The sequence below is a fragment of the Elephantulus edwardii genome, unplaced genomic scaffold, assembly GCF_000299155.1.
Source record: "Elephantulus edwardii isolate Elephantulus edwardi_28Jun2011 unplaced genomic scaffold, EleEdw1.0 scaffold00182, whole genome shotgun sequence".
NCBI classification, from domain to species: Eukaryota; Metazoa; Chordata; class Mammalia; order Macroscelidea; family Macroscelididae; genus Elephantulus; species Elephantulus edwardii.
The window spans coordinates 2751225-2763861 of NW_006399932.1; the positions used below are offsets into that span (position 1 = coordinate 2751225).

General features: G+C 56.6%; 3 protein-coding genes across 3 annotated transcripts in view; 1 reads left to right on the forward strand and 2 right to left on the reverse strand.

Moving 5' to 3' along the window:
* Positions 1-1019, reverse strand: part of HOXA6 (homeobox A6) — a 10636-nt gene extending 9617 nt beyond the window's left edge. Inside the window, exons 1-2 of the mRNA XM_006896131.1 lie at positions 1015-1019; positions 68-125 (exon numbers count right to left, since the gene is read on the reverse strand). Of these exons, the coding sequence (XP_006896193.1) occupies positions 68-125; positions 1015-1019 (63 nt within the window). The remainder of the gene's footprint in view (positions 1-67; positions 126-1014) is intronic.
* A 102-nt stretch (positions 1020-1121) lies between these two features.
* LOC102861392 (basic salivary proline-rich protein 2-like) lies at positions 1122-4981 on the forward strand. The gene is made up of 4 exons (XM_006896132.1): positions 1122-1305; positions 1645-1837; positions 1931-2748; positions 4815-4981. Exons 1-4 carry the CDS (start codon positions 1122-1124, stop codon positions 4979-4981), a joined length of 1362 nt encoding a protein of 453 aa, XP_006896194.1.
* Positions 4982-7877: 2896 nt separating this feature from the next.
* HOXA9 (homeobox A9) lies at positions 7878-9705 on the reverse strand. The gene is made up of 2 exons (XM_006896113.1): positions 9143-9705; positions 7878-8195 (listed from the first exon to the last, which is right to left on the reverse strand). The coding sequence occupies exons 1-2, from the start codon at positions 9699-9701 to the stop codon at positions 7957-7959; spliced, it is 798 nt and encodes a 265-aa protein (XP_006896175.1). The 5' UTR covers positions 9702-9705; the 3' UTR covers positions 7878-7956.
* Positions 9706-12637: the final 2932 nt, after the last annotated feature.

Below are 12637 nucleotides of genomic sequence, written 5' to 3' on the forward strand. Positions count from 1 at the left end.
GGCGATCTCGATGCGGCGGCGCCGGGTCAGGTAGCGGTTGAAGTGGAACTCCTTCTCCAGCTCCAGCGTCTGGTAGCGCGTGTAGGTCTGGCGGCCCCGCCGCCCGTCGCGCCCGGAAAAAACACCTACGGACACAAACACACACACACCGACAAACAAAGCACCAAGAAGACAGACAAAGAGACAGCCAGGCCCTCCACACCCCGCACCTGCACCCAGACCCCCCCGCAACCCACAACACCCTCTCCCACGAAACCCAACAAAAAAAGGAGAAAGGAGGGGAAAAGATCCCGAAAGAACAAAACAGAGATGCTACACCGAAAACAAAAAAAGATACGATGGAAACACAGAAGAAAAACCTCACAACCAACAAAACCAGTACAAAAAAAAGAAAAAAAGGCACGCTATCCACTGACAAAACCAAAGTGCAAAAAAAGAGGGGGGGCAAGGGGGAGACACGGGGCTGTGGCCATGCAAAGACGAGACACCTCACCACCGCGCAAGGAGACACAAGCGAGCCACCGCGAGGCGAATCCCACGCCCAACCACCCAACAACGCAGCACACGCCGCGAGAACTCAAAAACCACCACCCCCCGCAAACCGCCGCCAAAGCCCAAAAAAAGGACATGCGTCCCCCAACTAACAGAAAACAAAAGACAGACAAAAAAGAAGTGGAAGAGAAAAACAAAAAAAAGAAAACGCGGGAGAAAAGGGAAGAAGACCAACCAACAAAAAAAAAAAACAAAATCCAAGGCAAATAGAGATAAATAAAGAAACAAAGACAAAAACAAGGAATTCGGACAAAAAAAGGCTCACGAGACACAGGAACATACAAAGCCACCGGTCAAAAACGCAATGGCGCCGCGACCCAAACCAAAACCAAAAAGGAAGAGCCACCAAGAGCCGCAAAACAGCACCCAGAAGCAGACGCCCCCGCGCTACGAGCCAAAAACGCACGAGCGCACCGACGACAGCACACACAGGCAACAAAAAAAAAGAAAAAACCTAAGCACCGCATCCAGCCCTACAAGCCGAAAGGGACACACGCCAAGACGCCAAAAGCGCCCCCCTCCCCATTGGAGCAGCCGCAGGGCACAAAGACACCGCAGAGCCAGGGAAAATGAGGGTCGCAGGAAGGCAAACACAGGCCCCCGCAGACGGCGACCCCCAGCACAGAGCCGCAAGCGAAGAGGCACCGGGAGAGGGCACTCCTGACAGCCTACAAGCCCGCCACCGACCACCCGAACGCGCCAGCGCACGGCCCGTAACCACCTCACAGAAAAAGGGGCACAAACCACCAACAAGTAAGCTCGCAAATTACAAAGACACAAGCCCCCGCCCAATACTCGCCAAAAAGCGCCTTCACACAATACGAAGAACCAAGAACTTTGACCTGTGAGTCGTTGTCCGCCAGCTCCCAGAAAAAGTCAAACCAACTAGCGTGATACAGGACAACAGAAAACCCCCACACCTACACCAAACCCCATGCTCCTTCCGACCGAGCTCGCCGCACCACGTGACACCCCACATCAACGCCCCCACCAAGCGCGGCCGCCAGCAAAAGGCCTCACCCCCGCAGGCCTGCAGCCCCTACAACCAAAGGGAAACAGGCCCAAACGACTGACCCCCGGAGCCGCCGGCAGCCACCCCCCCGCCCCCCACGCGGAGACACCAGGAGGCCTACCGCGGGCCCCCAGGAAACGACACAGACGCCCAGCCACCCCGCGCCCCCCCACCCCCCGACCCCGAGCCACAACACACGGACGGAACAGAACACAAACAAAAGCCCCCGTACCCCCAGGAACCCCCGCCCCACGCCAAGACCCAAGCAGATCGGTGAGAGAAACAAGCCCACCCCCACGGCGGCCCCACAAGCAACGACCCCCCCTACGAACCAGGAAAGCCCCTAACCCCCCCACACACGCCCAGGGAGAGCGAAAGCGCCCCCAACAAGAAGTCCGGGACACTACACAGCCACCCCCAGAAACGGCGAGAAACAAAAAACCAACTCAAGCCAGCACCCCCAAACAAAACCAACATTGCCCGGCTACCAGCACATAAGCCGAGAACCAGTAGTAGCCACCCAACAGGAAGCAGTCAAAAAGGCAGAAAGCAAAAAGCCACAGCAGCAAACAAAACCAGCAAACGCGACGCCCCCCAACGGCACCGAGCGCCCGACACCCCGCCCCGCGGACCGCGGCCACCGAGGCACCAAACCGACAAACACCCCCCAACAAACCCCCCCCCACCCCCCGCCCGCACAGCGACCACCGCCCACACCCGGACGGACCCGACACGCCCCCCCCACCAGCCCAGCCACCAGCACCCAGGACACGAAACGCACCACAGGAAGCCACCCAGGCCACCCCAGGCCCGAGCCAGCTCCTCCCCAACCACACCACCTCGAAGCAAAGCAAAACAGAAAAACAGAAAGCAGAGACCCCGGAGGGGAGGTGAAAAACACGAAAAGCAAAACGGGAGGGCCCCGACGGAAGACCCACCCCGCACACCTCACCCCGCAGAGGCCCAAACAACACATAGAGCAAGGCACAGGAAAAACAACCCCAACAAGCCCCCCAGCTCCACGGGCCTACCGCCCAACAATCAGACCATCCAGCCGACAACACCCCGCAGAAACACCAGGACACCGGACATCCAAGACAAGGAAAGGCCCCTCACGCTGAACACCACACCAAAACACCGCCAAAACAGACCAAACCAAGCCAACCCCCGACCACAGACGCCCGGTCAGGATGCCTACTACCGCCCAGCCCGAAAACAAACCACAAAACCTACCCCACAAACCAACAGCCCCGCAAAGAACCAGAGAAACAACAAAGAAAGGCCACAAATAGAAAAAGAGATGACAAAGACACCCACAGAAGACCGCGGACCAAAACAACCCCAAACTCCAACCGCCTCCCCAGAAACCAAGCCACACCCCTGGGATGCGACAACCGCACAAAGCGCAGAGGTCCGAAGCAAGATGGGGAAACGCGGACCACACACCACACGAGCACACAAGGCGACCACACGACCTACAACAGAGTACACAAACCAACGCGCAAGAGCCAAAAGCACAAGAAGAAAGGACCCAGAAAGACAGAGCACCCAAAAGCCAAAAATAACAGCCGCACCATCAGAAACGGAAACCACAACTACCCCAAATACCCCAAACAGTAGCACTCACACCAAAAAAATAACCCAAAGAAGCTAAAAAAAACAAAAAAAATAAAAAGAAACACACCAGACCAAAGAACCCCAAAGAAAAGGGGAAAAACCAACAAATGCCCCCTGAGAGGACAGACGGCAAGACACAAAACGGAAAAACAACATCCAACAACCCAGTCCGTAAAAACGCAAGACCCAGACACCGGCAGCAATAGGACTCAGCATAGGAGCCGCCCAAAACCCCCGAAACAAGAGCCAAAATCCACAACGATGTAGGGGCACAGGAAAAGACACGAACACACGTTCCAGAAAAGGCAGCACGGGGCTCAGAACAACGCAAAACGCAAACGAAGGCAAGGCGACCCGGGCAAGAACCGCCACATCGCCGGCGCAACAACACCGAGGAAAACGCCAAGGAAAACCCGAAACCCCTCTGGGCCCGAAAAAGCCAACCCGGCAACGACCACCAGCACCAAAGCCGCCAAAAAAATGAAAACCCGCACCCCTAACAACGCCCGCCATAGAGCACACCCAGACAAAACGAAAAGCCGGCACAAAGACGTCCAAGAGGCAGCTTGACCACCACAAGTACAGGAACAAAAAGTTTCCCATTTACATAGACAAAAACACAAGAAGAGAGCTGAGAAAACAAAAACACAAAGCCACTAGAACCCGGGCCCCAAAAACAAAAACAAAAAAACTTAAAAGCAAATGAATTCTCTACAAACACCCGGAGAAAACCATACAAGACGAGCCGGAACCTAAACCAATCGAAGAACAGCAATTCCAAGCAAGCTAGCAGCACTGAAAATAAAAAAAAAAACCGGTACCAAAAGCCAACAAAGAATAAAAACTAGAATCTCTATAGCAGCCCCCCACCGCCAGCCCAGCAAGCAGGCCCATGACACCCGAACAGCAAATCTCCCCAGAAGCCGGGACCGGCAAACGCAAACTAACAAGCCCACCAGCAAAAGAGAACACGAGAGCACGCAGCGAAAACCAAAAAAGACGCAGGCCTGCTGCAAGCAACCAGATCCAAAAAAGACAAAAAAGAAAAGGAACGGAAACACCCACACAAGCACAAAGACAAGCCCAGAGCACCACCCCAACACATCGGCAACAGACCAAGCCACGCACCTAACCAGAGCCACAAAGATCGGTAGAAAGAAACCACAGCAACCAACCAGCGCCAACACCAGCCCCAGACACCCACAGAAACCGACCCGTACAAAAAGAGCGGCCCCCCAGAGACAACCACCGCCAAAACCAAACAAAAAGTAAAACACCCCTCAGACGCACGCACGAAAAAACGGGGGAGACCAAACAAAGACAAAAAAGCCACCCTTCGGCAAGACCGACCACTGAGCACAGACACAAAAAGGCCACCGCACACACCGCCACCACGAAAGACGTCAGACAAAACCAAACGCCACCCTGTACAAAACAAACCCCCCAAAGAAAACCCTAGCAAACAGCACACAGGCGCGCCCGGGGCGCGTACCACCCAAAAAAATGCAACAAACGCCACCCTCACCGGCCAGAGCCACTCCGAAGCAGGCCCAGCCAGCCCCGCAACCGTACGGAAGAAAACAGGCCGCACGGAGCACAAAATCACCAAACAGACCACACCCCCAACCACCAGGAACCGCCGACCAGCCGTGCGACGCGCCCCGGGGCCCCCAGCACCAGGCACGGACCAGGCGACCCGCCCAACAAGTCCCCGAGCGGGGTCGCCTGAGCAGCCTCGGTACCTCCACACCCGAAGAGACGAGGCCGCGAGAGAAAGGACTGGCGGCTCCCACGCTGTGAGCCCCCAGCCCGGAGCGTGGTGGGGTTGTGTTAGACGTGTTATGTGGAATGTCACGTTTATTTTAAAATAAGCAAAGTACTGATCTGGCCCCATCCAGGCCGACTCGGACAGCCAGCACGAATGCCCAGCTTTACACAGCCGGCTTTACGGTCACGCGTCCAGAAGGCCGAGCAGCCTGGCTTGTGCGCGTGGTCGTGGCTGGTGGCCCTGCTGCCATTTGGGGATGGATGGCCTCGGCTTGTGTGGGGCGGTCTCCAGGTGCCGGGTAGTGGGCGCTCGTCCCCGTGTGCGTCCGCCGGTCATCTGGGGTCCCAAGTGTCTCATGACCCGTCCGCTCGGAGCGCGCCGCCCCGGGAGCCGCTGGCCCGCGGGGCGCGGGGCGCACGGGACAAGCGCTCGCAGAGGGCCAGCGCGGCTCCCGGCCTGAAATGCACAATATCGACGACCCACGCCTGCTCGACTCTCGACTGTGGGGCTCCCATTTCAGTCCAGCCGGCACCAAGTCGACATCTTAGGAAGGTCCCGGCGGGCCGCGGCCGGAGATGGCGGCGCCGGCGCCTCTTGCGTGGAGCCACAGTGCCATCTGCTGGTCGCAGCGCCGCACTGCAGCCAGGCCCACTGAACTTCGGTCGCCGCCGCCCTGGCCGCGGGGTCGCGCGCCCCCCTACCGCAAAGGCCGGCGCGGGGCCCAGGCTCTGGGGGCCGCGTGGAGTCCGGAACCTATGCGGCCCAAGGGGCAGTGTCCATAAAAGAGAGCCGTTTCCGCAGCCGCTTTATCGGCAGCAGACAGAGCAAACAAATGAAAGGGCTTTGGTGGAAAATCCTAATTGGGGCTGGACAGCTGTAAACTCATTAAGGGCCGAATTCCAGACAGTTCGCAGACCCGGCCTTTATGGCGCACCCTTACTGCCCATTCTTTGAAGTTCCTTCTGTCTGCAACAACGGAGGGCGTCCCAAGCCTGCGGCGGGGTCCGGGTAGTGGGCCAGAGGACCAGCTCCCTGGGTCCCCTTTTTACGCAAGGAGTCCAAACACCGCCAACTTTACAGACGTGGGGGGTCGCAGGAGAAAAGAGGGAGCGAGGCGGAAGCCTCTGGCCGCCCTGTCACATCTGGAAGGCTCTGGGCCTCCTAAGGAAGTCCTAGTAGTTCTCCCATACCCCCCTCCCCGCAACCCTTTACACCCCATAAACGGTAACAGCCCTCATTTTCTTTTATGGTACTTCGGAGTTCGGAGTTCGTGGTTTGTCTCGCCCTACCTCCGCCAGAACTTGTCGCTTGGTTGGGAGGGGTGAGCGGTGCAGCGCCCAGAGTACTCCCAGTATCTGCGGGCAGGACTTAGAGAGTGGACTCGCGAACTGTGGTCTCCTCCGCACCCCTAAATCTCCGCCTGGTTACGTTAGGACTCTGAGCCACCCAGCTCCTGTTTTTCTCCTCTGGGTCTCCTCAGTTCCCGGTCTGGCCTCTCCACCTTCCCGTTTCTTACCGGGAAAGGCCCGCAAGCCACAAAGCACAAGCATTTGGAGAATTTCTTGAGGCCACCAAGCCCAAAGGATGGCCTCCCCATCACTGGTGACCAGCAATGCCCCAAGTCCCTGGCCCAGCTCCTCTGAACCCCCCCTACCACCCCCCCAATGGACACACAGAGAGTGGGGGCTCACGCGGGCCTGCCCAGCCTTTCTCTGTGCGCTTAGCCAGGGCGGCAGGCCTGGCCCCAGGCCTCTCTGGGCTGCTTCAGAGTGTCTGGGCTGGAAAAATGGGCTCTGGTCTGCCCCCCCCAAAGTACCCCCACCCAGATCCCCAGCCCCCCAGAAGATGATACAAAGATCTGACCCACAGAAAATAGAAAAGAATCAATATATTTTATTTGACAAAAATTTAAATATCATTTCAACACAACAATTTGGTCAGTAGGCTTTGAGGTAAATTGCAAAATATACAGTGTATGTTCAGCCGGATGGAGACCCCAGACTCCTCAAGCATACAAAGCTACAGTAGCCCAATGGCGGTTTATAGTGTATAATTTATTATCAATAAAATTAACTCCATTACAATAAGCATTCATTTCCCCCGATTAAAACTAAACATAAACCATAGGTAGTAACCTTCTGCACATACGTATAGCTCCAAATTTCCTGTTTGTATGGTGTAAAACAATGTTCACACTTGTCTGGTTGTGTACTTTTTTTCTTCAGTACACAAATTATATATACAAGTAGGACTATACATGATAAAAATAAAATGCCTGAATTTCAAAAGTGGTGAGACATGAATCTATGCATCCCGGAGAACACTTCATTTATTTATTAAAAAAGCAAAACAAAACATCTTTAATCCACTGGGAAATTCTTATAGTTAGTTTACAATCCAAGGTTAACAGCCTAATTATACAGAAGACGTATTCCACTACAGAGCTATACTCTATGCATCTGTTTCCCCCTCATAAACAACCTGAGTTCAAACTGAATTCTAGCTTCCACAATCACTACTGGTAGTCACCCAGCACAGAAGTTTGAGTCACAAAACATAATTACCACAATAAAACACAGTGTTCAAGTATCTCAAGCAGATCGCTCTGCCAGCACAAAGAGCAAATTAAATTAACTACACGAACTAAAAACTATACAGCCCACCGTCAACAGTTGTGCATTATAAAAAAAAGGTAGTTGCTTTTCTTTTGTTGGAAGTCAGGAACAGGTAGATTATTTTTTTTTAATATATATACAAGCCAGCGCACACAGTCATTAGTGCCAACGCTCCTTTTTTTGTGGTCTTAGATAAAATGGAAAGCTTACAATACCTCCTCTCAAAGCAGGCCGAGGAGCGGCCAGGCAGGGCCAAGCGGGAGACAAGGCCTGGGGCTTAGAGCTGCATTGTGCGGGGCGGGGATGGGAGGTGGGAAGGGGATGGGCAGTTCTTGCGCGCGCTCTTTCTCTCTAACTCTCTCTTCTCTCTTTTCCAAAGGAACCCAGTCGTATCATTCATCCTTGGCTCGGTCCTTGTTGATCTTCTTCATTTTCATCCTGCGGTTCTGGAACCAGATCTTGACCTGCCTCTCGGTGAGGTTGAGCAAGCGAGCCACCTCGTACCTGCGGTCCCTGGTGAGGTACATGTTGAACAGAAACTCTTTCTCCAGTTCCAGCGTCTGGTGCTTGGTGTAGGGGCAGCGTTTCTTCCGCGTGGAGCGCGCATGGAGCCAGTTGGCGGCCGGGTTATCTGCGGGGGAGAAAGACATCGGATTTAGGAGGGGGGATAAGCCCCTGGGGGCCGGGAGGGGGGAAGGCCAGGAGCGTCCTGGGGGACTCTGGCCAAAGCGCAGGACGCCGCTGAATAGATGAGGGAAGGCAGTTGAGCCCAGGACACAATGAAACCCCACAGCCAGACTCAGGGACGGTCACTCCCAATTGTCCTGCTGTAAAAGCTCCAGCTCCCCTCCCCTCTGCGGCTGTCCACCGGTCCCCTCCTCTCTCTACTCCCCTCTTCTTATGGGGGGAAAGGATGAAATCTGCAAGCAGATCTTCTTGCCACATAGAGGAAAACAAACCGCGCTGCTGTGTTCATGTAACCAGATCCAAACTTCTCTCTCCCCAAATTCCTCTCTCTCCGTCCCCATCTTTCCTTCTGCTCTCCTTGTTCATCTGACCGCCCTGCAAGCCCGGGAGGGTGGGCACGGCGCCCCCGGGCCGGGCAGCGCATCTCCAGTCTGGCCACAGAGTCTGGGACGGGGACCCTGGTGGCTCAGGCACCGAGTGACCGCATGGAGGAGGGGACCCCGAGCCCAGCCCCTGGTCTGGGGACGATCCGGCCGCACAAAACACTCTCCGCCGCGCTGCTTTCGAAGAATGGCCCAAAGTGGCCTGGTCCTGGGCCCGGCGACAAGAAGAGGAGGCCATGGGTCTGGCCCTGCGGGCAGCGCCCCGCCCCGCCCCCCCTCGCGGGGCTGCAGCAGCCTCCCCGCCCCCAGCCCCGCCGGTCTCTGCTTTCTGGACTTGGGAGTCGCATCGAGGCGTCCCAAAAAGCAACTCCAGGCTCCCGGCCCCCCCCCCCCCGTTCAGTAGGCTCCCAGCGCGGGCGAAGGCGGGCCGGAGAGCAAGCTGGCGGGCCGGCAGATCCGGGTGGGCAGCGTGGAGGCGGCGGCCCGGCTGCCTGGAGGAGGCACTTACTGGGGTCGATGGGGGGCTTGTCTCCGCCGTTCTCACTCTCAGCATTGTTTTCCGCGAAGGCGCCTTCGCCAGGCTGTTTGTCTCTATCAACTGGAGGAGAACCACAAGCATAGTCAGTCAGGGACAGAGTGTGGGTGTCTAGCGTGGGACAGTCACCCCTTCTGGCCGACAGCGGTTCAGGTTTAATGCCATAAGGCCGGCTGGAGGGCAAGCCCGCCAAAGAGAGCGCGCCGGGCGCGGGCTCCAGCCAGGAGCGCATGTACCTGCCGTCCGGGGCCGCCGCCGCCACCGGCGCCTGGGGGTGCACGTAGGGGGGGTGCGGGTGATAGACGGCCGGCACCGGGCCCGCGCCCGCCGCGTGCACCGGGCTCCACGAGGCGCCGAACACCGCCGCCTTGGGCTGGAAGCTGCAGGGGCTGAAGTCGGGGTGCTCGGGCTGCCGGGGGTGCTGGCCCAGGGCGCCCGGTGCATAGCGGCTCGCGCCCAGCTCGTCGGCGGCCTCGGGGCCCAGCAGGAACGAGTCCACGTAGTAGTTGCCCAGCGCCCCGGTGGTGGCCATGCCCGCGCCCGCTCCGCGCAAATTAGGGAACTGCAGATTTCATGTAACAACTTGGTGGCACCAGGGGGGGACGTACAGTCACCTAATAAGTTGCCGGCGCCCGCGCCCCCATTGGCCGCGCGCGTCACGTGCCCGCCGAGCAGAACAATAACGCGTAAATCACTCCGCACGCTATTAATGGCCCGGTGTTTTGCAGTCATAATTTTTATAGCAAAAGCCATATGTTTTTATGCAAAGGCATCGCGCAGCTCCACAATCGGGTTTGTTTTAATTGTGGCCAACGAAGATTAAAAGATCAAACCTGGACTTGTCTCTGTACACCCCACTCCACACACCACACACACACACACACACACACACGCACTTCTGAGCGGACTACTTTATATCACAATTAATCACGCCATCAGGAAGGCGAGGGTCCCCCCCCTCCGTGAGAGAGGCCAGCGGAGCCCCCCACATAAAATTAGACAATAATTGAAGCCATAAAAAGGCAGCCAAATCACATTCTCGCTCTACTGTATTTAAATCTATATTTATGATATTTCATAAGGAGTTATTGTTTCAGAAGCCACGCAGGCTGGGGGGAAGCTGGGGACGACCCACAGCCTCGCCAGGCTCACCGTGGCTCCCAGCTGTAAAAATTTACGAGGACTTGGAAAGGTTAAATTAGACTGTTGTGTTTGCTTGGTGAGCGCCCTGTAAATAATCCCCGCGGCCCCAGGAGAGGCGAGTGGAGCCCAGTGAGCGGCCTTGAAAAGTCAAATTCAACGCAGTCGCCTTCCCAACAGCTGCCACCGCTCCAGGCCCTGCGCGTGGGGAGAGAACAGGCCCCCACGGAGCGCACAGCCCTCCTTGGCCAGGGAGCGCGCGGGGCGGCGCAGGGCACCCCAGTCCTCGCCAGCGGGGCCGGGATGTAGCAGGGAGAAGGGTCTGAGGGTGTCCTGACTGCCCTGCTTCCAGGCCCCGACTTCCAGGGCCCAGCCCCAAGCTCCGCTGGCCTCGCCGCTCTTCCCAAACCAGGGCGAGGGAACCCCGCCGCCACAAGGTGAGGCGAGCTGGATCTGCTCGGAGGCCGCAGGCCCCACAGATCTCGAGGCTCCCAGGCCCCGGAGGCCCGCAGAGGCCGCGCCCCAGGCCCAGAACGCGCCCTTCGCGAAACGCCTTTTCTGTGTACACCTGCCCCCCTTCTCACCCCCTCACCCCACCCCCACCCCCGCCTCCACTGCGCTTCCCCACTTCACCCAGAGAGTTTCAAGGCCCGAAGCCAGGGGCTGAGGCTCAAGTCCAGGGCTAGGGATGGAAGCGGGAGGGGCGAGGACCATTGACTTGAATCCCATCACTGGGGCTGGGTCGCTGCGAAGGCTACTTCTCACTCTTGTCCAGCCTTCAGGGGCAAAGAAACAGGCCACGGCCTGTTTGTTAATTGAAAGAGAAAACAAAGTAAAACAAAACAAAAAAAAAAAAAACCCACCCCAACTCCAAACAGAAGGCAGCGAGTCATAGAAATGGAGTAATTGGATTCACGTGGGAATAAGCTGCCCGAAGAGTGTGTTTCTCATTAGCTCCCTTCCCGGCCTGCGACAGCTCGGGCGACGGGGGCTCCTCCAGCTCCCCCTTTTGCCCTTTCATTCTCTCCAACAGTCCCAGTAAACCCCGAAAATTACACAGACACAGCCTTCTCCCAATGGAAACCCCCAATGCCAAGCGCATGTCGGAGTGGGCGCTGAGGCTGCGTGGAGACCCTTTCTCTGTGGATGCATGAAGAGGGAAGTGGGCGGCCTTCAGTCCCTTCCCCCCTAATATTTACCTTTCCCTGAGAATTCCTCCGCATCATTCTGTCCCCCCAAGCAGTACTCTGTGGGACCTCTGAGATTTCTACTGGAAAAATCGATACTGGATGAAAGCTTGGCTCCTATTTCTAATTGTCTGCGAACACACTGCCTGGTATATTTTGTTTTTTGGTAAACCCGTATCCTTTTTTAAAAAGGCCGTTTTTTCAAACGGCTTTAGCTCTGACAGTATAGTTAGTAATCAGCAGATGTTGAGTGCTAGCCAGCCTTTCCTCTCTCGCCCAGAGCCCAGAAGGGGGAGGAGGTGGGCAAAAACACACACCCGAAGATTGTGTTATTCCTCAGGCTTCTTGGGATGGACATACTCAGGCTTTTGTGTCTGCTTTCCGTTTGGAAGTGAAGAGGAACGGCGTGTGCATGAAGAAATAATAAGAGGGCACGATTACCAGCCGACCCCTTCTTGTCCAGTGTTCCTCTAAAACCTTGGACTCTGAAATCAACCAACACCGAAGTGCAAATGGCGCAGAGGCGTTGAGGGGAGCTGGTGTGGGGTCTCTCAGGTGTAGGGAAGAGTCTACACAGCGAAAAGGTTCCTGCGTCCTCGTCTGAGCTGGAACAGAAAGCACAGCTCGGTGGACAGGAGCCTGAAAGCATGTGTGGAGAGAGCACAAGAGGAAGCGATGGTTATTTTCGCTTTCTGGACGTGGGAATAACCCAGCCAAGTAGACTACAAGTTGGAACGAGGATTCAAGTTTGTATTCCAATAGCCAAGGACCTTGGGATCCCCTGTCCCTATTATTTCAGACAAACTGGCGTTTGGAAGAGTGCCTCCTTCTCTCCTTCCTCGGGTGCCTTATCTGACACATATTTTGAGCCTGAGAGAAGCCTCTGCCCTATCGGGGCGCCTTCATTTCCGTTAAAGCCCCACTTCTATCTCACAGGCCTAGAAAGCCAGCGAGAGGCCTCCCGCGCCAACTCTTAAGTGCGGGAGGATGAGGCTCCATCAAGCCTGGCTGGGCCTCCGCCCGTCCCTGATACAGCCAGAGTCCCCAGTGAGGCTGGCGCCGGCCTCCCTGCCCCACGTTGGGCACACAAAGGCGATACAACGTGGGCGCCACCCAACCGGGTCTCCCAGGCCGCTGTGGC

Bases quoted from the DNA above. Each gene is read 5' to 3' on its own strand.
- LOC102861392 (XM_006896132.1), top strand. From the start codon at position 1,122: ATGAGGGTCGCAGGAAGGCAAACACAGGCCCCCGCAGACGGCGACCCC. The intron at 1,306-1,644 runs GTAAGCTCGCAA...AGCCGCCGGCAG, and splicing joins GGGGCACAAACCACCAACAA to CCACCCCCCCGCCCCCCACG. The intron at 1,838-1,930 runs GTGAGAGAAACA...ACACACGCCCAG, and splicing joins GCCAAGACCCAAGCAGATCG to GGAGAGCGAAAGCGCCCCCA.
- HOXA9 (XM_006896113.1), bottom strand. From the start codon at position 9,701: ATGGCCACCACCGGGGCGCTGGGCAACTACTACGTGGACTCGTTCCTG. The intron at 8,196-9,142 runs GTAAGTGCCTCC...TCTCCCCCGCAG, and splicing joins CAAGCCCCCCATCGACCCCA to ATAACCCGGCCGCCAACTGG.